This window comes from Rhinoderma darwinii, chromosome 1 (genome assembly GCF_050947455.1).
Source record: "Rhinoderma darwinii isolate aRhiDar2 chromosome 1, aRhiDar2.hap1, whole genome shotgun sequence".
Lineage (NCBI taxonomy): Eukaryota > Metazoa > Chordata > Amphibia > Anura > Rhinodermatidae > Rhinoderma > Rhinoderma darwinii.
The window spans coordinates 207,888,589-207,915,644 of record NC_134687.1 but is presented as its reverse complement, the minus strand read 5'-3'; the positions used below and the strand labels follow the sequence as shown (position 1 = coordinate 207,915,644).

At 42.0% G+C, this 27,056-nt stretch overlaps 1 protein-coding gene across 6 annotated transcripts; it reads right to left on the bottom strand.

Moving 5' to 3' along the window:
• Nucleotides 1-692: 692 nt before the first annotated feature.
• LOC142739547 (protein FAM47E-like) lies at nt 693-26,558 on the bottom strand. Of its 6 annotated transcripts, none has more exons than XM_075849821.1 (9): nt 26,469-26,558; nt 26,242-26,307; nt 19,859-20,228; nt 17,843-18,012; nt 17,353-17,515; nt 9,600-9,800; nt 8,940-9,098; nt 6,411-6,488; nt 694-926 (listed from the first exon to the last, which is right to left on the bottom strand). In XM_075849821.1, exons 2-9 carry the CDS (start codon nt 26,292-26,294, stop codon nt 783-785), a joined length of 1,338 nt encoding a protein of 445 aa, XP_075705936.1. In that variant the 5' UTR covers nt 26,295-26,307; nt 26,469-26,558; the 3' UTR covers nt 694-782. The 6 variants fall into 6 exon arrangements, with proteins under 6 accessions (XP_075705940.1, XP_075705936.1, XP_075705937.1 ...); XM_075849822.1 differs by having other exon boundaries at nt 26,458-26,536; XM_075849823.1 differs by having other exon boundaries at nt 26,462-26,501.
• Nucleotides 26,559-27,056: the final 498 nt, after the last annotated feature.

Genomic DNA, 27,056 nt, shown 5'->3' with positions numbered 1-27,056 from the left:
TCATGCTGCAAAGAATACCTCTGTGTTATTGGCTGCTATGGGCATAAAAGGAGAGAAACTCATGGTGTGGCTCCCATGTTCCCTTGACCTCAACCCTATTGAGAACCTTTGGAGCATCCTCAAGCAAAATATCTATGAGGGTGGGAGGCAGTTCACATCAAAACAGAAGCTCTGGGAGGCTATTCTGACATCCTGCAAAGATATTCAAGCAGAAACTGTCCAAATACTCACAAATTCAATGGATGCAAGAATTGTGAAGGTGATATCAAAGAAGGAGTCCTATGTTAACATGTAACTTGGCCTGTTAAGTTTTTTTTGATTGAAAGAGCTTTTGATTTCTGTAAATATGACCTCCTGATGCTGCAAATTCAACAAATTACCATTTTAGTTCTCTTTACAACCTTTAAAATGTTTTGATCTCTGTTGTGCATAATAATTTGAAACAGTGCATTTTGAGTTTTTTACTTCTAAAAAAAAAATCTGTTATCAATAGGAGATTTGTTCAATAAAATTTGCATTATACTCCAACGGTTGATGGCTTGAAGATTATACTGACTGTCATTTCCGTAGACTATTTAGGAAAATCAGCGAAAAATAAAATTTGCATAATAATTTGGAATGCGGTGTACAGAGAAGACATTACCACTTTAGTGGTTCGCTAAGATGCTCTGTTGTTACATCAATCTCTTAATACTGACAGCATTTTTTCATATATTTATTATTCTACTCAACATTTCCATATAGCAGAATACACAAATACGCCATGTGTACTAGACAGCTGGTCAGTTTATGATACTATCTTCATGGGTGGAGGCTGAACCGGAACGGTACCAGGTGTTTCTTGCAGAAGAAGCTGCTCTGGATTCAGTTACAAGCGTACTGTCTGAGGTGACTCCATCCTTCTTGCAGAACAGTTTATTCAGAAACTAAAAGAGAGATGTTACCATTATTTAGTAAATTAACTATAAAAAAGTAACAAGAGAACATATCTGGCAAAGGTGTTATTAGACTGTACAGTATATGCAAGATGCAAACTACACTGTATGGACAAAAGTATTGGGACACCTGCACATTTCACCTACAAGAGCTTGTATGACATCCCTTTATGGACCTTGCTTTGTGCACTGGAGCACAGTCATGCTTGAATACAAAAATGCCTTCCCCAAACTGTTTCCACAAAGTTGGAAGCATACAATTGTCCAAAATGTCTTGAAGCATTAAAGGAACAGTGTCATCACAAATTATTTTTTTATATGTTAAAGATGTTAGTGCTTTATTAAAAACGTTTATATTCATTTGTGTGTTTGTGTTTTACTTTTTCTTATTTTTACACTTTTTCTTCCCTATGGGGGCTGCCATTTTGTGTTCCATTTCTGTCTGTGTCGATTAACGACACATACAGACATGGAATACGGCAGCCACAGTCCCATAGGGACTGTGAACGGCTCCCGTCCCATTGACTTCCGTGTACGGTGTCTGTGTGGGAACTGCGCATGCGCCGCTCCCACACAGTCCAATTCGAAATTGGCGCCGTCCGGCGCCATTTTCCTGTGGACCGGAAGTCGCGGCCGGACAGTAATATTACTACTTCCGGTCGCGGCTTCCGGATTTGTGCACTTGGACCAGCGGCAGCAAACGGAGCGGACGGGCCGGAGGGAGCCGCGGCGGCAGGAGCAGGTAAGAGATTTCAATGTATGTTCGTGTTTGTGTGTGTTTACTACTGTATGTAAACCTACTACGCTGTGTGTTAGCTCAAAAAATGGCGACACACAGTGTAGGAGGTTACACCGTTCAAACCCCTCGTTTATCCCGGCACTAGCCAGGATAAAGGAGGGGGGGATGCTGAGAGCTCACTAGAGCGAGGGCTTTTAACCCAATGTTGCAATGCTGCAATTTTGGGAACTAGCTCCATCTAGTGACCAAAAATGGGTAGTATTATAAATTAGAAATAAATTAGAAATAATTTATAATATTTCCTGACTCGCGAAAAAAATAAAAAAAATTTGAACAATGTTTAATCACCCACACACTAAATGTTTAATTTTTTTTAAAAAAACATGTTTTTCTGGCAACACATTCCCTTTAAGATTTCCCTTCACTGGAACTAAGGGGCCTAGGCCAAACCCTGAAAAACAACTCCATAGCATTATCCCTCCTCAGCCAAACGTTACAGTTGGCACAATGCAGTCAGACAAGTAACGTTCTCCTGGCATTCGCCAAACCCAGACTTGTCCATCAGACTGCCAGATAGAGAAGCGTGATTCATCGCTCCGCAGAACACATTTCCACTGCTCCAGAGTCCAGTGGCAGCGTGCTTTGTGCCACTCCATCTGACGGTTGGCATTTTGCTTGGTGATATAAGGCTTGAATGCAGCTGTTCGGCTATGGAAACACATGCCATGAAGCTCACAGACACAGTTTTTGTGCTGATGTTAATGCCACAGGAGGTTTGGAACTCTGCAGTTATTGAGTAAGCAGAGCATTGGCTTTTATATACTACGTGCCTCAGCATTCGGCAACCCCGCTCTGCAAATTTACGTGGTCTGACACTTTGTGGCTGAGTTGCTTCATAAATGCTTCCACTTTGCAATAATACCACTCACAGTTGAATAGTCATGGAATATCTAGTTAGGAAGAAATTTCACAAACTGACTTGTTACAACGGTGACATCCTATTACAATACCACGCTGGAATTCAGTGATCTCTTTAGAACGACTCATTCTTTTTCACAAATGTTTGTACAAGCAGACTGCATGGTTAGGTGCTGGATTTTATACACCTGTGGCAATGGGACTGAATAAAACATCTGAATTTAATGATTAAGAGGTTTGTCCCAAGAGGTTTGGTTCCTATAGTGTACCTGCAATATTAAGATGGGTGAAGAGGTAAAATATGTCCCATCAGCAATTTACCGATGTGGGAATTTCTTATTATAGACCAGTATTTGTCAGTGGAGGCTGAAATGTTGGAATATTGATCCAGTTTTTAGCCTCAATTGTTGTTTATGCAGCGAATAAATACAGCTTCGTAAAATAAAATTTGCAGAATACTGATGAGACTAATTTTTACTGATTCACTCATCTCTAATTAAGACAGTGGCGTAACTACCGCCCCCCCCCCCTTATGCTCGGTGGCGCCGCTAGCAGCAGTTATGACTGCTACAGCAGTAGCGCCGCTACTATGGGGCCCGCGCCGCCAAGCCTCCAACAAGTATGGGCCGGGCGACACAGGCCCTCTCATGCCTGTAGGCGTCGCTAGCACCGGAGGGGGCCCCGGTGCTAGCGACAGCCAAATACATGCATTAGCACTGAATGGCTGGCCATGTTCCGTGCCCGACCATTCAGCGCCTTACAATGACGCTGATTGGCTAGTGGCGCGATGATGTCTGCGCTGCTTCCATGCTTGAAAGGCGCTGATTGACGGGGCAAGTCATTCTGCCCCGCCAATCAGCGTTATTGGACGACGCTCGTTCAGCTCCTGCAGACTCGCTCAGAAGAGAGCAGAACTGCATCGCCAGCGAACAGGAACGGGATCATGTGAGTATGTAAAGTTTTTTGGGTTTTTTTGTTATAAAACTGTTAACGGCATTATCTATAGTCGGGGCTCTATCTACAGGGGGGTCGTCTATATGTGGGCCACTATATACAGGGGGGGGTCTATATGTGGGGCACTAGCTACAGGGGTGGTCTGTATGTGGGGATGTGGGGCACTATATACAGGGGGGTCTATATGTGGGGATGTGGGGCACTATCTACAGGGGGATCTATATGTGGGGCACTATATGTGAGACACTATACAGGGGTGGGCTATATGTAGAGCACTATCTATAGGGGAGCTATTTTTTAGGGCACTTTCTATAGGGGTGGGCTATATGTGGGACACTATATACAGTGGTGGGTTACCTGTGGGGCACTAGCAACAGGGTGGCTATATGTAGGGCACTGTCTACAGAGGTGGGCTATAAGTGGAGCACTACCTATAGGGGAAGCTATATGTAGGGCAGCACAGTGGCTATGGGGGCACTATCTACAGGGGGCACGGTGTGTGTGTGTGACAGTGTATGGTACTATTATAATCAGGGACACAGTGTATGGAGCTATTATAGTTAGAGGTGCAAAAGGTGTTGAGAATTTTTACTTTACTTATAGGTGCAGAAATGTTTTAAAAGTGAGAAGCTAAAGACACCTGAGCGGAAAACTGCAGAAATGGTGTGTTTCTTCACCTTGGAGCCACTGGACACTTGGAGCGACATAGGTTAGTTATTTATTCATGTTCTTATAAACATATATCACTGTTGTAGTTTGGGGATTTCTTCCCCCTTGAGGTTTAGAAGTGTCAAGTATGTTTACTGGCGCCCTATTGATCTGACCGCTTGAGTTCTACACAGCATTGTTACAAACTACTATTACCTCCATAGATATCATCATAGTATATACTCTGTCTGTGTTACGATATTGCTGTGTGGATTACTTCTGCATACCCCTTTTCTTGTCGATATAGCACATTGCCACTTTAGCTATTTCAGATATGGCTATTTAGCCCTCTGTATAAGGCCCCATGCACACGACCGTAAAAAACCTCAGTTTTTGCGGACCGCAATTGCGGTCCGCAAAAACTGAGCCATTCACTTTAATTGAACACTGACACCTTTCCGTAGCACTACGGAAGGGTGTCCGTGCCGTGGAAATGTTCCGGGAATTATGGAACATGTCCGTTCTTTCGCATTTTGCGGGCCGTGCGGCTGTCAGTCAGCGGCCGGCCGTGCCCGCAATCGCGGGCCGTGATTGCGGGCATGGTCGTGTGCATGGGGCCTTAGAGCTTATTTCTTGGCATTTATGTGTATTCCTGTCCTATGTGTAGCTCATGTACAGTTGTCCGATTTGAATTCTTAATTTTATTATTTTATCTGTATTTGTCCAATAAAGTTTGAACTTTTCTATGCCTGTGGCATTTAAAACCAATATAGTATATGACTCCTTTTTTTCTTATGTTTCAATTAATCAAAAAGTGTCTGTCTCCATTATTACTAAAATAGTAGAGTCACAATGCCCACATATTGTAATATTAAATATCTGCAGCAACCATAAAACCTATTGGGACGTTACCGTATTTCCAACAGAAACTAATGTGACTACGTTTCTAGGGATGTGTGGCCTTCTCTCCGGTAGCAACAGGGAACTGGGAACCCATATTCTCCAATAGGTATGCAATAAATGCCTTTTGAGGGGAATATCAGTTACCCACATGGCGACAGACGTTATTGTAAATTTCCCCCTAGCAATTGCACACAAGGCTCAATCACATGTGTGTACACAGCTTTAGCTGTCTTGGCTCTCTTCATGTGTCGGAGATTTTTGCAATAAGCCCAATACTTTTTTGTACAGAAAAGGATAGGATTGGACTTCGATGGACTGGTGCTATAGTCATACCTACAATTGATTTAACTAAACTAGCTGCTGATCTGTTCCTGTTGGCTTCAAACAAATTTACTCTTCAGTGCAACTATTTCACGTAAAAAATATGCTCAGGCTGCCTATAATAAAAGGTTAAAACCCAGTGATCACAATGCTAAGGTTCACAGGTTCATCTGTTACTCATATAGGGAAAGGTCTGCTTTAATATTAGTCCAAACAGCACCAAAAAAAATGGTGCTCTTGTGCTAATAAACCCTAATAAAGAATAGTTATGAGTCCGCTGTATTCTTGGGGCGAACACTCCCCTTGTTTCTCCCCACCCATGTCAGAAGTGCTTGAGAGGCTGCTGTGTGTCTGCACGTATATATGGCAGCCATCAATCACTGGTGAAAGTGGCGGAAAGAAGAGGGGAGAGGCGGGCTCCAGACTAGTATTACCTAGACTGGATACACTGGACTGGATGCATATTATATTTTTATCTACTTGATGTACATTCGAATGTGTTGAGTTTTTCATGTACACAGTGATTGAACTTTATTTATAAAACCAAAAACTCCTTAGGCTGCGTCCAGACGTAGTTTGCCATAAGCATATATTACATGCAGATTTTGGTGGGGATTAGCAGCGGATTTACATTTAATGCATTGCAAAGGGTGAAATTCGTATTGAAAAATCTGCTGCTTCTCCGCACAACAATTAGCATGCTGCAAATTTTCTAACCTGCAGCATGCTCTCTTTTCGGTGCAGATTTTTTCCACTACATGTGGATGGGATTCTAAAGAACCAATCCACTTGTATTGTACTGTACTGTTAATTGCTGCGGATTTGAAATCCAGAATCCGCACCGCAAAAATGCAGCAAATCGACCATATCTGGATGCACCCTCAAATTCATCTTACAGTGCGTTGTGCCAACATAATGATGTAAAGATTATCATTTTCGTGGAATAATAAGCTAAATAACAATTTATAGTGAATAGGGCTGAAAGTACTCACTTCTGGTTTTCTATAGCCCTTCTTCTCAATAAAATCTTTAAAGGCAATAGTTCCATGGAGCTGCAGAAGATCTTCATCCTACAATGACACATATTGTGCTCTTGATATTCTTAATTTTTTTACATTATTAGAAAAAACAACTGTGCGTATTTCGGCATGGCATGGACAGAATTAAAGTATAAATCAGCTTTTAAGCTTACAGCATAAATGCTTACTGGATGAAAAGAAAAAAATCTTAAACAAATAAGCATCTCTGTATAGTATACGTGAATTTAAACAAATATGAGTACTCCATTTACAGTAGTACCCTCTCTCTTCATCATACAATAGTCTGAAGGAAAAACTACTTATGAAGAAGAGCTGAGTTTTTTATTGGAGCGAAACCGAATTAATCATTTGGCACAACTTAAGGGCTTATTCACACAAACGAGTGCAAACTTGGACGTGAAAAACTGCTGTTTTTCGCGTCCAAGTTGCACCCGTGCTTGCTTAGTTTTCACGGATCCCTTATAGACTTGAGTCTATCGAGGGATCCGTGAAAATGGAAGAAAATAGGACATGTTCTATTTTTCAACGGACCCTTCACACGGTCCGTTGAAACAATGGCTCTGTGAACGGCCCCATAGAAATACATGCATTGATGTGATGGCCATTGTTTTAACGCCCGTCACACGGACGTATACAACATTCGTGTGAATAAGCCCTAACATGATGCAATGGTGTGTTATCTGTGGTTTTCCATAGAACTACAGGTAAACCTACTAAGATATCTTTACTTAACAAGTTATCACTATCTGGGGCAAACACTGATTAAATTCTCTTTCTACATCACAAATTTTTTAGGGGTTGTTATTCCTGTAATACTCCTGGGGGTCTAGAGTGGCTTAGTGGTTAATATCTAGTATCTCTGCTGGGCTAGGGGTAATTTAAAATCAATTATCCATGGTAGTCTTGGACAATTATGGGTTAATATCTAATATCCCTGAATGGCCATCATGTAATACTACATTTCTCTGGCCTGATGATCTGGATGACCGTGACAGTTCAATGAAAAGAAAAAAAAAAAAGGTCACTGTATACTAATTTATTATTGAGTTTAAAGGGGTTTTACCAGAATCATAAATGATCACCTATCCACAGGATAGGTGATAATTATCTGATCTGTGGGGGTCTCATTGCTGGGACCCCCACAGATCTGGAAAACGGGGGTCATTAAAGGACATTGAATGGAGCAGCGGTCGAGCATGCGCACTTGCCACTGCATTCAAAGTGTATGAGAATGACAGAAATAGCCGAGTGCAGCGCTCAAATCTTCGACCGCCACTCAATTCAAGCTCCTCCTCACTGCGGGGGATAGTAGTGAGGTGGATCTGGGGATTTTGGATCCCTGTTCTCACGATCGGTGAGGGTCCCAGCGTTGGGGCTCCCAGCAATCAGAATATTATCAGCTATCCTGTGGGTAGGTGATAATTTATGATTCCAGGAAAACCCTTTTAAGTGCCAGGAGCCGGACCGGTGGCAGTCAGCTGCAAACTTTAACCTCCATAATATATGCAATGCAATGAACTCCCACTAGTAATGACAGATTTTTTTATTTATTTAATTAATTTAAATGTTTTCTCCTGAACTTTTCTTCAGGAAAAGGGGAGTTCTGGGTACTAGGAACCCTCACTTCAGTATCCAAATGTAAGAGTTCATTAACAAATTCAGTTATGCTACAGCTTTGTGTCCACACGAAAATTGCCACTGTAAATTTAATCTCAAAGGCAAATGGAGTTGTTAGTTGGTAATTTTCAATGCAGTAGTTTTCTTTTCATAAAATATAAATGTTTACAAGCTGAAAAGTATTGTACATATGTAATACAGTGTGTCACTCAAGTCATGAATAATGAAGTTGAACTCCGCTTATCAATGTTGCACACTGATAATATTTATATTTAATACCAAATATTCAGCTCATAATAATTTATAGGCCCATGCTGTAACATTGTCTGTGAGGAAAAAAAAATATGGCAGCCCATCACATCTCATGGAGCGTATTCTTGGCCCGTGAAATAGAATGTAAAAGAGGTATGTACTGTATATTGTAACATATTTTATTTATTTTTTTCGGCAGATATCTTTAGGGGGTTTAAATAGATCTCAGACAACTCTATTAAGGCCCCATGCACACGACAGCAAAAAACCTACCTTTTTGCGGACCGCAATTGCGGTCCGCAAAAACGGAGCCATTCACTTTAATTGAACACTGACACCTTTGCGTAGCACTACGGAAGGGTGTCAGTGCCGTGGAAATGTTCCTGGAATTATGTAACATGTCCGTTCTTTCGCATTTTGCGGGGCCGTGCTCCCATACTTTGTATGGGAGCACGGCCCGAAAATGCGGCTGTCAGTCAGCGGCCGGCCGTGCCCGCAATCGCGGGCCGTGATTGCGGGCACAGTCGTGTGCATGGGGCCTAACCAACCACATGGTATGTTCTATTTAGTATTTAAAGTCACAAAAAAAAATTATACTTATTTAAAAGAAACCTTTTGGTTCAGCCTTTCTGTTGAATGTGCAACCTTTTCTTTCTTTTCTATGACTGGATCTTTCAATGGCTCATTGACTTTCTGTTTTTTCCATGTTTTAGGATCAAGGTACCAAGCTCCATATCTAGTTTTTACCCAGCTTGGACAGTATGTGGACTCCTGTAAAAAGGAACTGATTTATAAAATGCAGCTGCATCTATTTTATTTTTATGAGACAAGTAAATAAGCAAACTAATGTTGTTTTTAAGTATTGATTTGATAGGAATTCGCCAAAGCTTTAATACAATGAGGTAGAACTCATGGAAACAAAGAAATGAGCACACTGAACAGAGAAAGCAGGGGATATTAAGGGTCAGAGGAAGGTATAGAGAGCACAGGCGACAGAGGCGGAAGCAGGGAGCGCAGAGAATCGGGGTAAGGAGCTGCAATTGACAGCATGTTGCTCTCCCCTGCAGAACTAAACTGATCAAATTTTCGTAGCTTTATTTTACTTAAATCTACTTTATTCCTACACATTAAAAAATATACATGCAAGTAGAACTCCACAGAATACAGAATAAAATATAACATTTAATAATGATGCTTGATTCGACACAGAGGTCATTTACCACTTTGGCTTGATTTCTCATCTTCTGTGCTAACAATTGTCATGCCATTTACCTTAGATTGCACTCCGTTCCCTGAGGTTGGAGTCTTTGCTGAGCCCTGTTGAGGTGAGACTCCTACAGACAATCTCAGCTCTGGTGGTACATTGTTGAGCTCTACAACATGGATTGGGACACTGAGGGCAGGCTTTGTCTCGTAACCACTAGCAAATAAACTGAAGATGGCGGATTCATTAACATTGCATGGCTCCCCTCCCTGCAGAAATTACAAAAAAAAAGTACAAACGCTTAATAACATGTATAAATGCATTGCATAAACTCATTTTATGATTATTAATACTTCAAAAATATGAACCCTAAAAAATTTACAATCTTGCATTTACTATTCTCAGGCTGTGCACAGCGTTATCTAAATTTTAAGTGGAGCACGGTTTCATCTATCTGCTTTGAGTACAATCTATTTAGTTGTAAGAGTTGTGGAACGCTTCCCTTTAACCCCTTAAGGACGCAGCCTAGTTTGGGCCTTAAAGAGGCTCTGTCACCAGATTATCAAATCCCTATCTCTTATTGCATGTGATCGGCGCTGCAATGTAGATAACAGTAAAGTTTTTTTGTTTTATTTTAAAAACGATCATTTTTGGCCAAGTTATGATCCATTTTATATTTATGCAAATGAGCCTTTGTAATGGACAACTGGGCGTGTTTTCTCTTATTTCCAACTGGGCGTGTATTGTGTTTTTAGCAACTGGGCGTGTTTACTTGTTTTACTAACTGGGCGTTGTGATTAGAAGTGTATGATGCTGACGAATCAGTGACTAGTCAGCATCATGTACTCCTCTCCATTCATTTACACAGCACATACTGTTCTTACTAGAACGATGTGCAGCCACATACACAGACATTAACGTTAATCAAGTGTCCTGATAATGAATACACATGACCTCCAGCCTGGACGTCATGTGTATTCAGAATCCTGACACTTCTGAATCTTTTCTGTGAGATTTCCAGCAAGGGAAACAAAATCTCGTTTACCTCGTAATCTCGCGAGATTACGCGTGGCTTGCTGGAATCTCACAGAAAAGATTCAGAAGTGTCAGGATTCTGAATACACATGACGTCCAGGCTGGAGGTCATGTGTATTCATTATCAGGACACTTGATTAACGTTAATGTCTGTGTATGTGGCTGCACATCGTTCTAGTAAGAACGTGATGCTGCTGTGTAAATGAATGGAGAGGAGTGCATGATGCTGACTGGTCACTGATTCGTCAGCATCATACACTTCTAATCACAACGCCCAGTTAGTAAAACAAGTAAACACGCCCAGTTGCTAAAAACACAATACACGCCCAGTTGGAAATAAGAATTTAAATGCATCTGCTTGTAAAACAGATGGTTATACCACCCAAAATAGTGACTAGTTCACATTTTCCATATGTCTACTTTAGATTGGCATCGTTTTTTGAGCATTCTTTTATTTTTCTTGGACGTTACAAGGCTTAGAACATAAACAGCAATTTCTCATATTTTTAAGAAAATTTCAAAAGCCTTTTTTTTAAGGTACCTGTTCAGTTCTGAAGTTGCTTTGAGGGGCCTATGTATTAGAAACCCCCATAAAACACCCCATTTTAAAAACTAGACCCCTCAAAGTATTCAAAACAGCATTTAGACTTTTTTTTAACCCTTTAGGCATTTCACAGGAATTAAATCAAAGTGGATGTGAAATTTGCAAATTTCATTTTTCTTTCTGAATTTCAATTTTATTCAATTTTTTTCTGTAACACAGAAGATTTTACCAGAGAAACACTACTAAATATGTATTGCCCAGATTCTGCAGTTTTTAGAAATGTCCCACATGTGGCTCTAGTGTGCTCGTGGACTAAAACACAAGCCCCAGAAGCAAAGAAGCACCTAGTGCATTTTGAGGCCTCTTTTTTATTAGAATATATTTTAGGCAGCATACCAGGTTTGAAGAGGTGTTGAGGTGCCAAAACATTAGGAATCCCCCAAAAGTGACCCTATTTTGCAAACTACACACCTCACGGAATTAATTTATGGTTGTTGTTACCATTTTGACCCCACAGTTTTTACACAGCACGTATTTGAATTGGGCTATGAAATTAAGAAAATTAAATTTTTTCCAATAAAATGTAATTTTTCATCAACATTTCTTATTTTCACAGGAAACAAAATACCCCATTTTGTTGCCCAATTTGTCCTGAGTGCGGCAATACCCCATTTGTGGTGATAAACTGCCGTTTTGGCCCATGGGAGGGCTCAGAAGGAAAGGAGTGCTATGTGTTCTTTGGAGTCCAGATTTTGCTGGATTGGTTTTCGGTGCCATGTCGCATTTGCAGAGCCCCAGAGGTATCAAAGCAATGGAAACCCACCAGAGGTGACCCCATTTTGGAAACTACACCCCTCAAGGAATTCATTTATGAGTGTTGTGACCATTTAGACCCCACAGTTTTTACACCGAATTTATTTGAATTGGGCTTTGAATTAAAAAATATATATATTTTTTCCAATAAGATCTAGTTTTCGCTCAAAATGTCTTACTTTCACAAGGAATAAAATACCCAATTTTTTTGCCCAATATGTCCTGAGTGCGGTAATACCCCATTTGTGGTGATAAACTGCCGTTTGGGCCCATGTGAGGGCTCAGAAGGAAAGGACTGCTATGTGTTCTTTGGAGTGCAGATTTTGCTGGTTTGGTTTTCGGGTGCCATGTCGCATTTGCAAAGCCCCAAAGGTATCAAAGCAATGGAAACCCACCAGAAGTGACTCCATTTTGGAAACTACACCCCTCAAGGAATTCATTTATGAGTGTTGTGACCATTTAGACCCCACAGTTTTTTCACAGAATTTATTTGAATTGGGCTGTGAATTAACAAAAATTTAATTTTTTCCAATGAGATGTCGTTTTGGCTAAAAATTTCAAATTTTCACAAGGAATAAAATAGCCCATTTTGTTGCCCAATTTGTCCTGAGTGTGACAATACCCCAGTTGTGGTTATAAACTGCCGTTTGGGCCCATGGGGGGGCTCAAAAGGAAAGGACCACCATTTTGCCTACTGGGGATTTTCTGGTGCTAAGTCATGTATGCAGAAGCCCCTGAGGAACCAGTACAGTTGAAACCCCCGAGAAGTGACCCCATTTTAAAAATGACACCCCTTAAGGCATTCATCTAGAGGTGTCGTAAGCATTTTGACCGGAGACATACACCCCATAAACTGTAATGTGGGCTCTCCCGGGTATGGCAATACCCTCAATGTGGCTGTTATCAGCTGCCTGGGCACGCAGCAAGGCTCAGAAGGGAAAGATGAGGGTGATAAGCTGTGCGGAGTGCATCAGGGTAAGTAAAACTGGGGTAGATTAAAAATCAAAGGATGTATGATAAATTTTAAAACACTCTTTCATACAGAGCTCTGATTTTTCGGAACACGTGTCACATTGATATATTGTGTTCTTCCTTATCCCCGTCTTATAGCAGACTTTGCACCTCTTTTGACTTTTGCCCTTCTTGCCAGTTTGGGGAACTTCTCCTGGAAAGTGTTGCCCTAGTACGATGTGTGTGGCCTCGCTTCCAGAAGTACTGGGTGCTCCTCCCTTCTTGGTCCCTAAAGATTAGTTTCTTGATAACCACCTCTTGAAATTCCAGGAAAGTTCCCCTCTGGCTTGTACATCGACGTAGCACGTACACATTGTACAATGCCATCTGTATGATGTGCACGGCCAGCTTCTTATACCACACCGCATGGCGCTGTAGGGCTTCAGGACTTGATCTGACAAGTCCACCCCTCCCATGTACCTATTGTAGTCCAGGATGCAGTCTGGTTTGGGGGTCTCTGTTCTGGTACCTCGTACTGGTACATGGGTACTGGTGTGGCCATGTATTGTCAATACAAGGACATCTCTCTTGTCCTTGTACTTGACACACAATATGTTGCTGCTGGATTGTGCCCTGCTCTCACCCCTTTTTGTTTGCCCAAGGAGAGTCTTAGGGAGGCCTCTCAGATTTCTTCTAGCAGTGCCGCATGCCGCAGGACTTCTGGAAGCGAGGCAGTTGAAGAGTGGGACGCCGGTATAAAAATTATCCAGGTAGAGGTGGTAACCCTGGTCCAGCAGTGGGTGCACCAAATCGAACACAATTTTGGCATTAACTCCCAATAAGGGGGGGGGGGCATTATGGGGTTTGAATACTGGTGTCCTTCCCTTTATATATCCTAAATTTGTAGGTATACCCTGATGCACTCTCGAACAGCTTATACATCTTCATGCCATACCTTGCCCTCTTACGCTGCAGGTACTGGCGGAATTGAAGCCTCCCTTTAAAATGTACCAGGGACTCATCAACAGAAATACACTTCTCGGGGGTGTATGCTTGGGAAAACCGGGCACTGAAACGGTCTAATAGGGGTCTCCGTTTATACAAACGGTCAAAACTGGGGTCATCTCGGGGTGGGCACTGCTCATTATCAGTATAATGTAAGAAGCGAAGTATTGCCTCATTTTTATTTTTTTTTAGGTTCCAGTTCAGTTCTGAAGTTGCTTTGAGGGGCCTATATATTAGAAACCCCTATCAAACACCCAATTTTAGAAACTAGACCCCGCAAATTATTCACAACAGCATTTAGAAAGTTTATGAACCCTTTAGGTGTTTCACAGGAATTTAGAGCAAAGTAGAGGTGAAATTGAAATTTTATTTTTTTTTGTCAGAAAATCCTTTTTATTCCATTTTTTTCTGTAAAACAGAAGGTTTTACCAGAGAAACGCAACTTAATATTTATTGCCCAGATTCTGCAGTTTTGAGAAATATCCCACATGTGGCCCTAGTGCGGTAATGTACTGAAGCCCCGGCCTCCGAAGCAAAGGAGCACCTAGTGGATTTTGAGGCCTCCTTTTTATTAGGCACCATGTCCGGTTTGAAGAGGTCTTGTGGTGCCAAAACCGTGGAAACCCCCCAAATGTGACCCCATTTTGGAAACTAGACCCCTTGAGGAATTCATTGCAGTTTTCATGAGGGTGCATGTGGCTTTTTGATCAGTTTTTATTCTATTTTTAAGAGGCGTGGTGACTAAAAACCAGCAATTCTACTATTGTTTTTTTATTCTATTTTTTTTACAGCGTTCACCGTGCGCTATAAATGACATATTCACTTTATTCTGCGTGGCGATACGATTACGGCGATACCATATGTTTATAGTTGTTTTATGTCTTATGGCGTTTGCACAATAAAATACGTTTTGTAAAAAATCATTCACTTTTTGTGTTACCTTATTCTAAGAGCCAGAACTTTTTTATTTTTCTATCAAGAAAGCCGTACGAGGACTTATTTTTTGCGTAACGAACTGTAGTTTCGATCAGGTACATGCGACTTTTTGATCTCTTTTTATTCCATTTTTTAGGAGGTGAAGTGACAAAAAAATTGTCATTCTGGTATGGTTTATCATTATTTTCTTTTATGGCGTTCACCGTGCGGGATAAATAATGAAATAATTTTGTAGTTCAGGCCGTTACGGACGCGGCGATACCAATTATGTATAGTTTATTTGTTTATTTATTTTAATAATAAAGACTGATAAGGGAAAAGGGGGGATTTTTACTTTTATTTTCTTATTTTTACCCAACTTTCTTTGACTTTTTTTTTACTTTTTTACTTTGTCCCACTAGGGGACATGAGGGAAGGAGTCCCTGATCACTATTCTATTACACTGCACTACATGCGTAGTGCAGTGTATTAGAGCTGTCAACTACTCACTGACAGCAAGCATAGTAGGTCCTGACTCTGTAAGGACCCACTAGGCTTCCGTCAATGGTGTATCCAGAGTCCTTTGTTAGGATTCTGGTTGCCATAGCCACCATCGCCGGCCGCTATCATGTAGTGGGCCGTCGATGGCGGTTTAACCCCTAAGAAGCCGCGATCGCTATTGAACGCGGCTTCTGAGAGGTTAATCTGCAGGGACCACCGCGATCGGTCCCTGCACATTGAGCTGTGATAGCCTGCTGTCGGAAACAGCAGCTATCACAGCTCATGAACGCGCCCCGCGCGAACGGCGCAGTGTTTAATCCATGACATACTATTATGTCATGGAGCGCGAACGATGCACTTACCATGACATAATAGTATGTCCTGGAGCGTTAAGGGGTTAATGACACATAGCTACCTGCATAAGGCCAGCATTCACAAAAGCAAAAGTATAAAAAGTAAATGTATAACTAAAAATGAAGACAAACAAGTTATTTTCACTTATAATGTAAATTCTTCTGAATCATAAAGCCATTAATGGTGATAAGCTATATGTAGTTTTAACATATGCTGTATTTGTCATTCGGCTATAAAACCTAGCACTCAGTTCTCTCTATAGTCATAGAATATATACCCTTTTGTTAGGTATGTGTATTTCTATGGCCTGAGGATAGGCCACCAATTTTTAGAGGCTGGAAAACCCCTATAATAATTATGTTATTTTGGTTCATTTTTGTTGTGTGCCTAAATAACAGGGGATTACAGACAAGTTAGAAGTAGATCAGTAGTTTAAAAGATGAGACTACACAAAAGAAAGAAAACTGCTCCTATATGACTGTATCTCAATTCATCTTTCATTTGTCTCCTGAATCCAGTATAATATTAAATTATGCGCAAAAGAAGTAAAAAATGACTCCTTGGCTGTGCCTCACCAGCAAGGCCCGCCTCACAATTCCAGAAGCACTGGCTTAGAGTTTGTCTACTGACCCAAACAAATAAGGATATGTTCACACAGGGCAGATACACTGCGTTAAAGTACACAGCGTATCCGCCCTGGATGCCGCAGGGAATTCCAACAAAATTGTGGTGCCGTTTTTCAGCCGAAATGTCCACTGCGGAAAATAGTAGGTAAAAAAAAAGCTCATACTTACCTGTAGCCATGGCGACGCATCCCTCTGATGTCCTCCAGCCCGGACTCCTGGGATGACATTTCATCCCATGTGACCGCTGCAGCCTGTGATTGGCTGCAGCAGTCACATGGGATGAAACGTCATCCCTGGAGGTCGGGCTGAAGGCAGGAGCAGAGAGATCTTGGTAAGCATGAGATTTCTTTTCTTTTTCTGAGTTGCGATCTTTGCAGCGGAATCGCAGCTTTTCAGCTGCAAAAATGGCAACATCTGCTATTTGTTTTTGGTTTTACCTCCCATTGAATTTAATAGGGAAAACCCGCAATAGAAAAGCAGCGATTCTGCAGCATAACTTGACATGCTGTGGATTGAAAAACCGCACCGCATGTCAATTTCTGAACGATTTTTCAGCAAACTTTTTATGCAGCGTGTGAATGAGATTTGTTCAAATCTCATCCACTCTGCTGCAGATTTTCCTCAATGAAACACGTTCGGGAAAGTCCGCAGTATTTACGGTACGTGTGAACCCGGCCTAACTGTGAGCTGAGTGAAGGTCTTTTTACACCAATGGAGTAAGTTGATCTGCGTTTGTTTAGCTCTAGTTACATGGAGCAATCATTGAACTGTATGGGGATGAGCGAGATTGTTCGTTCCCGTACAGTGTGCATCATTGATGGCAGCACATCCAGTTTACACGAAGATGTGCTACCAACAACTATTATTTTTAGAACCGCCTGATAGATGCGATCAGCCGACAAACTACTGTTTGCTCATTTGTCGGCTGATCGCTGGGCCCTTCTACACGTGCCGATTCTTTGGAACAAGCGTTCCGTTCCCTCAATCATCGGCCTGCGTAAAAGGGCATTTAGTAAATTCCTTTTTTACGTTCTATGCTAAATTTCATTGTATGTATTTATTCTATCGAGACCTTACCAAGGAAGTTACCCATTGACAAAATTCCTTAGTCACTTGCTTGACATTTTCATCTAGTGCATGAATGAAAGGCCGGGTTGTCTTAGATTTTTTCTCTTCAGGAACAGGCTCTTCTTGGTTAGAAAGCCATTTATATGGATTTTTTAGTCTAGATTGTTCACTCCTGCAACAATAAGATTAACAGGAACATGAAATAAAGAACCAGTAAGGCACATACCAAAAAAATAAGAATAAAAACCTTTGGACAAGTTAACATAATTTATCAGAAAAATCTTATATGTTGCAGATTTAAAGTTCAAGCATCTTTGCTGTGGCTTTAAAGGCCATTGCGCAGTGGAAATTTCCACCTACCTGTGAACATGCCATAGTCTTTTCTGCTTTTACACTTGTGTTTATTGCATTACTAAACAGCAATAAAATCTATTGTTGGTTGTTTACATTATACATGGTGTTTAGATCTAGAAAATCAAGAAGGTGTGGCTTCACATACATGGATGATTGCCTTGTGCTTGCTTCACGTGATTTCACACTCTGTACTTCCTGCTGCTCCGGTGTCAGAAAATTCTCTTCCTCCTGGTCCTCTGGTATCACTTCGTAGGATCCTGAAGCGCTCCTTAGTCTCATCTCAGGGTCCAGGATGCCCACGATTTCCTCAAACAGCTTCAAAAGTGAAATAATAACGGCACAGTTAAATTTACATTTCAAACTAGCAAATGTGTTTGAGGGGTAAATATGAAAAATATTTACAAACAAATAGTAAAATCCAAAATCAGATTAAAATCATCAGGACATCTATGGGTTCTGTTACGCAGATTATCCAATAAAAGCTCAAAAGTTAGTTTGTGATAATCATCTTACATAGTCGTACAGTACATATATCATTATGAGCAGCTAAGCTAAAGAACAAAATAAGGAGGGTGTTGTATGAAATAATGAATGGTCACAATTAGAGATGAGCGAGCTTATGATAAGTTCGGTGCGGCTGGTTCGCCGAATTTCATGAAAAAGTTTGATTCGGACCGAACTAGTTCGGACCGAACCTGTAATTCAAGAAAGCCCATAAAAATCGTGGCCGTGATAACGGCACGGGTAGCCCATAGAAGTCTATGGAGCTCCCGTAATGACGGGTGGCTACATGTGTGCACCCAGCATTACGGCAGCGTTGCTAGGCGATGTCAGTAAATAGTCACTGTCCAGGGTGCTGAAAGAGTTAACTGATCAGCAGTAACTCTTTCAGCACCCTGGACAGTGAATTCCGATCACAATATAGAGCAACCTGTAAAAAAAAAAAAAAAAAAGACGTTCGTGCTTACCAAGAAGTTCCTGCTTCTTCCTCCAGTCCGGCCTCCCGGCCGTTGCCTTGGTGACGCGTCCCTCTCGACATCTGGCCCGACATCCCTGGATGACGTTTCAGCCAATGTGACCGCTGCAGCCAATCACAGGCCAATCACATGCTGCAGCGGTCACATGGACTGTCGCGTCATCCAGGGATGTCGGGCTGGATGTCAAGAGAGGGACGCGTCACCATTGCCTTGGTGACGCGTCCCTCTCTTGACATCCGGCCCGACCTCCCGGGATGACGTTTCAGCCAATGTGACCGCTGCAGCCAATCACAGGCCAATCACATGCTGCAGCGGTCACATGGACTGTCGCGTCATCCAGGGATGTCGGGCTGGATGTCAAGAGAGGGACGCGTCACCGTTGCCTTGGTGACGCGTCCCTCTCCTGACATCCGGCCCGACATCCCTGGATGACGTTTCAGCCCATGACTGGCTGACATGACTGGCCTGTGATTGGCTGCAGCGGTCACTTGGACTGAATCGTCATCCCGGGAGGTCGGACTGGAGGAAGAAGCAGGGAGTTATTGGTAAGTAGGAACTTCTATTTTTTTTACACGTTGATGTATATTGTGATCGGAAGTCACTGTCCAGGGTGCTGAAACAATTACTGCCGATCGCTTAACTCTTTCAGCACCTTGGACAGTGACTATCTCCTGACGTCGCGTACCGGAAAATCAGTGACTCATAAGCCGGGTTCGGTCAAAACGTGTTCGGCCGAACCCGGTGAAGGTCGGATTCGCTGCGAACCGAACTTTTCACGATGTTCGGACCGAAACCGGGTTCGGTTGTCCCAGTTCGCTCATCTCTAGTCACAATGCATAAACATATACATTTTTATACTGAGATTCATTATGTATAATGGGAGGACTTTATGAAGCCCTCTGAGTCAGTTTTTAAAAAATAGTTGGTGGGGCTTATCGGCAGGAGAGAGGCCACCACAGGCCAATACATTTACTATAGTTTATGCCAGAAACTGGCTTTAATGATAGCGCAAATCTACTCCAGCTCATAGCTGGAGTTGATTTTATTTTCTGGAATGGTCAGTGTTGCACCTTTTTAATAAGTTGGCCGCATCTTACTCCAGCTTTCTTTAGATTAAGACTGGCGTATGAAACTTTTTTTAGTCTAATATTTGAATGAATTGCATTGTAGACTATAGTTCTTACTTCAGGTGGTACACCTTCTTCCAGGTGAGGATAAAGGGCTAGTGGATGTTGCGCAAGGCCATATTCTATCCCAGCAATGTATTCTCTGTGTGCCTGCTGCTGTGGAATAAGCTTAGAGAAGTAAGCTTGCTCTTTAGTAAACCTTTTTTTGTCTTTCTGAGTAGGTTCTGGGCCATCAGCCACATTCTGCAGGAAAAGAGCATGCCCCGTGGTCGCAGAATTAAGAGAAATATCGGAGGTGGGATAGCCATCTCGAAAATCGTCAACTCCTTTTGGTAAGAATTTCCATTGGTGGCTATTGAGGGCACCGGAAAGGTGCAGTTTATGGTTGGATTCTTTGAGAAATTTTTTATGCAGCCTCTCTTTATACCTGCAATAAAATGGACAGTATATATAAACCATATACTTCACACACAGGTTTTACAATAGAGGATACTTATTTTGTAAAACAGCATAGCTTTCATTTGAGCTCATTTAAAGATTTCCTCAGAAAATGTGGCAGTCTTTGGCTCAGTTGTTTTAGCCACACAGGAGTGGCAGGAAAAAAAGAAGATATATCAGTCTTTAGGATCCACTTCTGATTTTGGCTCAAAGGATGTGAATACCCTCAAATTAAAGCGGAGAGTCTGCACTTTAAGCCCATATTGATTATATAACTGTATATTCAATATGTTTTGGTAAACAGCCAAAATGCCAAAACTTGTCATTGTCCACATAATTCTGGACCTAACTGCATACCTCCCAACCATCCCGGATTCAGCGGGACAGTCCCGGATTCCGGGCGGTGTCCCGCTGTCCCGGGCGGCCGGGGGTATGTCCCGCTGTCAAACTAATTCTGAAGCAGGGAACCATCAGCACCCTGCTTCAGAATTAGTTCTTTCAGACAGACAGTTCTTCAGCACAACAACCTGGAAACCACACCACCGACCGTGCTATACAGCAAATATCAATTCACCTGCAATAAATGCAGCACGGTTATCTGGGGTTGCTGAATGAACACATTTGCTCAGTCTTCAGGTTATAAATGGCAGTGCACGGGGTATATTTTCTCTATGCACTGTGAACTTGAAAACGAACTTACAAACGAGGGGGTGACACTTGGAAACGAAAGTGCCTGAACATATCTGATGTGGATAATGAAATAATAAAATATCATATTTATTAAAAATAGCTTACATATAAAAAATATATAAAAATACAAATAAAAATACAAACATAAATAAATAAAAATAACAAAAACAATATAAAATAATACCACACCGGATATTACAACTATATAGAGACTAGAGCAATAATAGGCAGATTCTGTACATATATCTCAACCATTATATTACCGAGGTGATAGTGACAATGTAAGTGCATAATGCACTAGTAATAAATATTATCATATCTGCATCATCTATCAATACATGCAGAGATTACTTACTAACCAATATACAGTAACATCGACATCTGAAAAACACTATATCCCTAAAAGATCGCAATCAGTGATAAAATAATTAGTTCATAGCGGAGGAGCAGAGGGAGCTCCTCTGCTCGCCGAGGGCACACCCGGCCACAGTGCTACTTTAAGCGCTGTGCTCGGGGAAGCCCTTGACGTTACTGTCCATTTATGAGCAGAATCCCCGGCCAGAGTCGGCAATGGGGATTCCACTCAAGGATTAGCCACTGACGTCACTGTCCATATGTGGACAGTACTGTCAATGGCTTCCCCGAGCACAGCGCTTAAAGTAGCGTTGTGTCCGGGGAGCAGGGTTGCCAACTGTCTCTGACTGGGGTGACCTCAGTCAGAGACACACAGACCGTCATTGGGTCTGTGCCGGGACCAGTAACGTGTGAGTTACCTGGTCCTGACCTCATGTCCAGAGACCAGGCAGGGTGATGCGGGTGGTGGTGGATTGACTGTCCGACTCACTAGTAGCTTTCCCGTGCTTAATTAGCGTGGGAAAGCTATAAGTGGGGCTGTGACTGGTGAGTCTCACAGTCACTTCCAGTGCATGCAACAGCAGCGGCGGCCAGTCTGGCTTTGAGTCTCTGAACAGTTACCACCCCCACGCAGCAGACAGATGGTGCCGGCAGGAAAGATTGAGACAGTGCCCGCCGTTTTTGAATCAACCCTCAACTACTATTGTTTGGCAAATGTTGGATATGATATACAACAGCTTCTATAGTGTAGTGGTTAGCTTAATTGCCTTACAGCTGAAAGGTCACTGGTTCAAAACCTGGCAGGATTAATTTTTTTTAAATATTATTAATATCTTAATTGTATTAGGCTAAGTTCACACTAGCATTAATATACGTTTACCTCTCTTCCGTCAGAAGAAGAGAGGATCGATACATAAACGGAAAGCAACGGTTCCATTAGTATTACCATTGAATTTAATGGTAATTATTTTGTATCAGTTACTTTCCGTTTGTCTCCGTTCTTTTGAACGGAAATAAAAGTTCTGCAGACTGCACTTTTGTTTCCTTTAAAAAAACGAAAAACTAGCGAACGGAGAAAAACGGAAAGCAACTGATACAAAAGAATTACCATTGAAATCAATGGTAATTCTAACGGAACTGTTGCTTTCCGTTTAATGTATCGATCCTCTCTTCCTCTGATGGGAGAGAGGTAAACGTATAGAAACCCAAGTGTGAAAGATGCCTTAGGGTATGTGCACACACACTAATTACGTCCGTAATTGACGGACGTATTTCGGCTGCAAGTACCGGACCGAACACAGTGCAGGGAGCCGGGCTCCTAGCATCATAGTTATGTACGATGCTAGGAGTCCCTGCCTCTCCGTGGAACTACTGTCCCGTACTGAAAACATGATTACAGTACGGGACAGTTGTCCTGCAGAGAGGCAGGGACTCCTAGCATCGTATATAAGTATGATGCTAGGAGCCCGGCTCCCTGCACTGTGTTCGGTCCGGTACTTGCAGCCGAAATACGTCCGTCAATTACGGACGTAATTAGTGTGTGTGCACATACCCTTACTTTAATCATTTTTTTAATTCAACTTCAGTTGTGCCCGTACTCTTCTTTTTACTATCCCACTCATGTGATCACTTATAAAAGGTGTTAGTTATGCTCCTTATTATCACTGAGGCCCCATGCACACGAACGTGCCAGTAATCACAATCTGTGATTACGGGCACGGGCGGCCACGGACAGTCATCCGCATTTGCGGACCGTGTTCCCATTATAAAGTATAGGACCATGGCCCATAAAATAAAAAAATAGGACATGTCCTATTTTTTACGGAAGGTTTCTACGGCCATAGAAATGAATGGGTCCGTGATTACGACAAATCTACGGTCGTGTGCATGGGGCCTTACTCTTGATTTTGTAATGTGTCCGTAAAACTTTTGGTCTGTCCGTGATTTTTAGCTCAGTTGTCCAGAAATTTCTGAAGTGGAGGTTGGCAACGATGCCGGGGAGTCTTCGGCGAGCAGAGGAGCTCCCTCCGCTCTGAACTAATTCTGAAGCAGGGAGCTGACCGTTTCCTGCTTCAGAATTAGTGGCTACTCCTTGAGCGGAATCCCTGTTGCCGATGATCTGGCCGGGGATTCCACTCCTAGAGGAAACCCCTGAGGTCACTGTCCATATATGGACATTGACGTCAGAGGCTCCTCCTGGAGTGGTATCCCCGGCCAGAGTCGGCAATGGGGATTCGCTCAAGGAGTATCCACTGACGTCACTGTCCATATATGGACAGTAACATAAGGGCTTCCCTCTAGGAGCGGAATCCCCGGCCTATGCCCTGGCTGGGGATTCCACTTCTAGAGAGAGTCTCAATGGCGCTGTCTACAGGGTGGGGGTAGTGCTATCTGCAGGGGGTGGCACTATCAACATGGAAACTGTGGCACTATATAGGGGCACTATCTACATGGGCACTGTGGCACTATCGAGAAGGCACTGGCACTTTATATATGGGCACTGGCACTAGGGGCAGCTTTGGGGGTATTATACTGTATAAGGGCAGCTAGGGGGGCATTATACTGTATGGAACAGCTATGGGGGCATTTAGTGTATGTGGAGGCTATTGTGGCATTATACTGTAGGGGGGCTTTAAGCTGTATGGGGCAGTTATGGGGCATTATACTGTATGGAGCAGCTATGGGGGCATACTGTATGGGGGCATCTGTATGGGCATTTTACTGTATGGGGCAGCTATGGGGGCATTATGCTGCATGGGGCAGCTATGGGGCATTATGCTGTATGGGGGAATTTGTTTGGGCATTATACTGCATGGGGGCATCTGTGTGGGCATTATACAGCATGGGAGAATCTATGTGGACATTATACTGTATGGGGGCATTTGTGTTGGCCTTTTACTATATGGGGCATTATACTGTATGGTGGCAGCAAGAGGGCAATATACTGTGGCACTACCTACATGGGCACTGTGTCACTATCTACAAGGGCACTGGAACTAGGGGCAGCTAAGGGGGCATTATACTGTATGAGGCAGCAATGGTGGCATTATGCTGTATGGGGGAAGCTATGGGGGCGTTATGCTGTATGGGGAAATTTGTTTGGGCATTATACTGCATGGGAGAATATGTGTGGGCATTATACTGTATGGGGCATTATACTGTATGGTGGCAGCTATGGGGGCATTATACTGTGTAGAGGCAGCTATGGGGGCATTATACTGTGTGAGCTGAATCGGGTGTGTATGGGCGGGGGATTGGGTGGGATTAGAGGCATGGCTTAAAAGAAAAAAAATTGTCCCTCTTTGTGATACTTGAAAGTTGGGAGGTATGCCTAACTGTATGTCTGCCATTCCAGCTTCCAAAATAGTTGTCATCCAACTTTCCAGGAATTCTACAGGACAAATCAAATTATACATCAATACAAGAGTAAAGGAAGTATCAAAGTTGTAGCGATATCAATAGTCACAATGCCAATCTTAATGTAAATTTCTACAAGTGCTTTCCAGCTACTTCTTAGCAGACAGAGGGGAGAATAATTATTCATGAGGGAGTCTAAATAACTAAAATTATAATCATAATAATTACAATAGGAAACTCACTATATGGGAAGGTGTCCAGGCTGTAGAAAGGCTCCGCAAAAAATAGGATATGTTCTATTTTACAGACTGTGTTCCCATACTTTGGAGCATGGCCCGCAAATGCGGGTGAATGTCCGCGGCCGGCCGTAGCCGTAATCACGACCCGGGATTACAGCTACGGCCGTGTGCAGGGGGCCTTACAGAGTTAATTTTACAGGTGATACATTCTATAAGGGTATATTTCTGCACTGTCCCATTCATCTGAATGGGACTTGCAGAAATGCTGCAGAAACAAGAAAATACATTTCTGAAAAAACTCTTCTGCAAGTGAACCCTAAGGGTATGTTCACACGGCCTATTTACGGACGTAATTCGGGTGTTTTTGCCCCGAATTACGTCTGAAAATAGCGCCTCAATAGCGCTGACAAACATCTGCCCATTGAAAGCAATGGGCAGACGTTTGTCTGTTCACACGAGGCGTAATTTACGCGCCGCTGTCAAATGACGGCGCGTAAATAGACGCCCGCGTAGAAGAAGTGACCTGTCACTTCTTTGGCCGTAATTGGAGCCGTTATTCATTGACTCCAATGAATAGCAGCGCTAATTACGGCCGTAATGGACGCGGCGTTCAAGCGCCTGCACATGCCGGTACGGCTGAAATTACAGGGGATGTTTTCAGGCTGAAACATCCCCGTAATTTCAGCCGTAACGGACGCCCTCGTGTGAACATACCCTAAAAGTACACAAGACTGTACTATATGTACAAGCCCACAGTGAATGGGATATTTTATACATGATTCCATCCCAGATTTTTTTTGAACTACACACCAAAAAAGGTGAGAGGTGGACTCATTTTTTGTGACAGCTGAATAACATCACAATTGCTTATACCATTATACTTGACACACAGAACTAGTCAGTTTATTGTGCCAGTCACATGAAGGTGTTCAAAAAATAATTGCTATAACTGTGCCCACACAAATATGCCAGCAAGAGTAGTAGACATACAAATAGGCCAGCCATCATACTATAATACAACACACTTTTATTTCTACTCTTCTAACGAAAACTTAGACTCTGTGCACACGTGTTAGTTTTTTTCCCCATCAAGTTTCCATTGCTTATAAGGCTAAGTTGACACTTGCGTTGTATAATCCGTTACTCCGCCTTTAGATCAGAAGAATAGATGAAAACGGATCCGTTAAAAATTCCATATAGCAACATGTACGATAATAGAGATAATAGATAAAGCGATAGATAGATAGATAGATTACACATTATATAAATATAATCATATAGTCAAACAGTATATATATATATATATATATATATATATATATATATATATATATATATATATAAAAGAGTATATGTACTAACCAAGGATGGCGAGGAGGCTGCGAATCACTTCCCAATTGTGTCACAACAGACATGGCTCATATAGATCTACAGATAGAACATATTTCTTCCATTAGTATTTACATGTATTTGTGGAACTAACTATTTAGAAACATGACACGGATACATGAAAAAGACTTCTGGCTTCAGTAAGTACAACACACACATGGAAGGATACTAAAAGTTATCCTGCAATACCTACTACCTACACAGCACTAACTGGTTTGTTTGTGTTCCTTCCCATGTTGGTTACCATGGCAACTTAGCTTTCATAGAAACTACTGGCGTGTATTGATGACGTATCATGGTGAGGTCGCATGCATTTAGCCCAGCGTTTACATTTGTGTTTAAGGGTCGCCATCTAGTGGTCATAGCAAAAATGACGTGAAGAAAAATACTGGTCACAAATCACAGCTTTAATTAATGTTGTAGTTATATAAATGAAATGTGTATTATAGATAGATAGATAGATAGATAGATAGATAGATAGATAGATAGATAGATAGATAGATTAGATGGATGGTCTATTGGCATAAACAGCTGCCTGTATAGTATTCTTTGAAGATTGTGTGGGCAACTCACAAATTGTACAGTACAATAGTACAGTGATATTACTTTTAAATACCAGTTAAACAATTCTGCAATAGTACAATTTGTACTAATGCATAGTTATTTAACTGATATTTATAAGTTGCACAGTTAGTACGGTTGAAAAAAGACACATGTCCATCAAGTTCAACCAAAGGATGGGAGAAAGGGAAGGGATGAAACAAGAATTCTACACATTGACATAGGAG

Coding starts and splice junctions, on each gene's coding strand:
- LOC142739547 (XM_075849821.1), bottom strand. CDS start 26,294: ATGTCTGTTGTGACACAATTGGGAAGTGATTCGCAGCCTCCTCGCCAT. Junction 9,099..9,599: donor GGAACGGAGTGCAATCTAAG/GTAAATGGCATG, acceptor TCCTTTTTACAG/GAGTCCACATACTGTCCAAG. Junction 927..6,410: donor AGGGCTATAGAAAACCAGAA/GTGAGTACTTTC, acceptor TCTCTCTTTTAG/TTTCTGAATAAACTGTTCTG.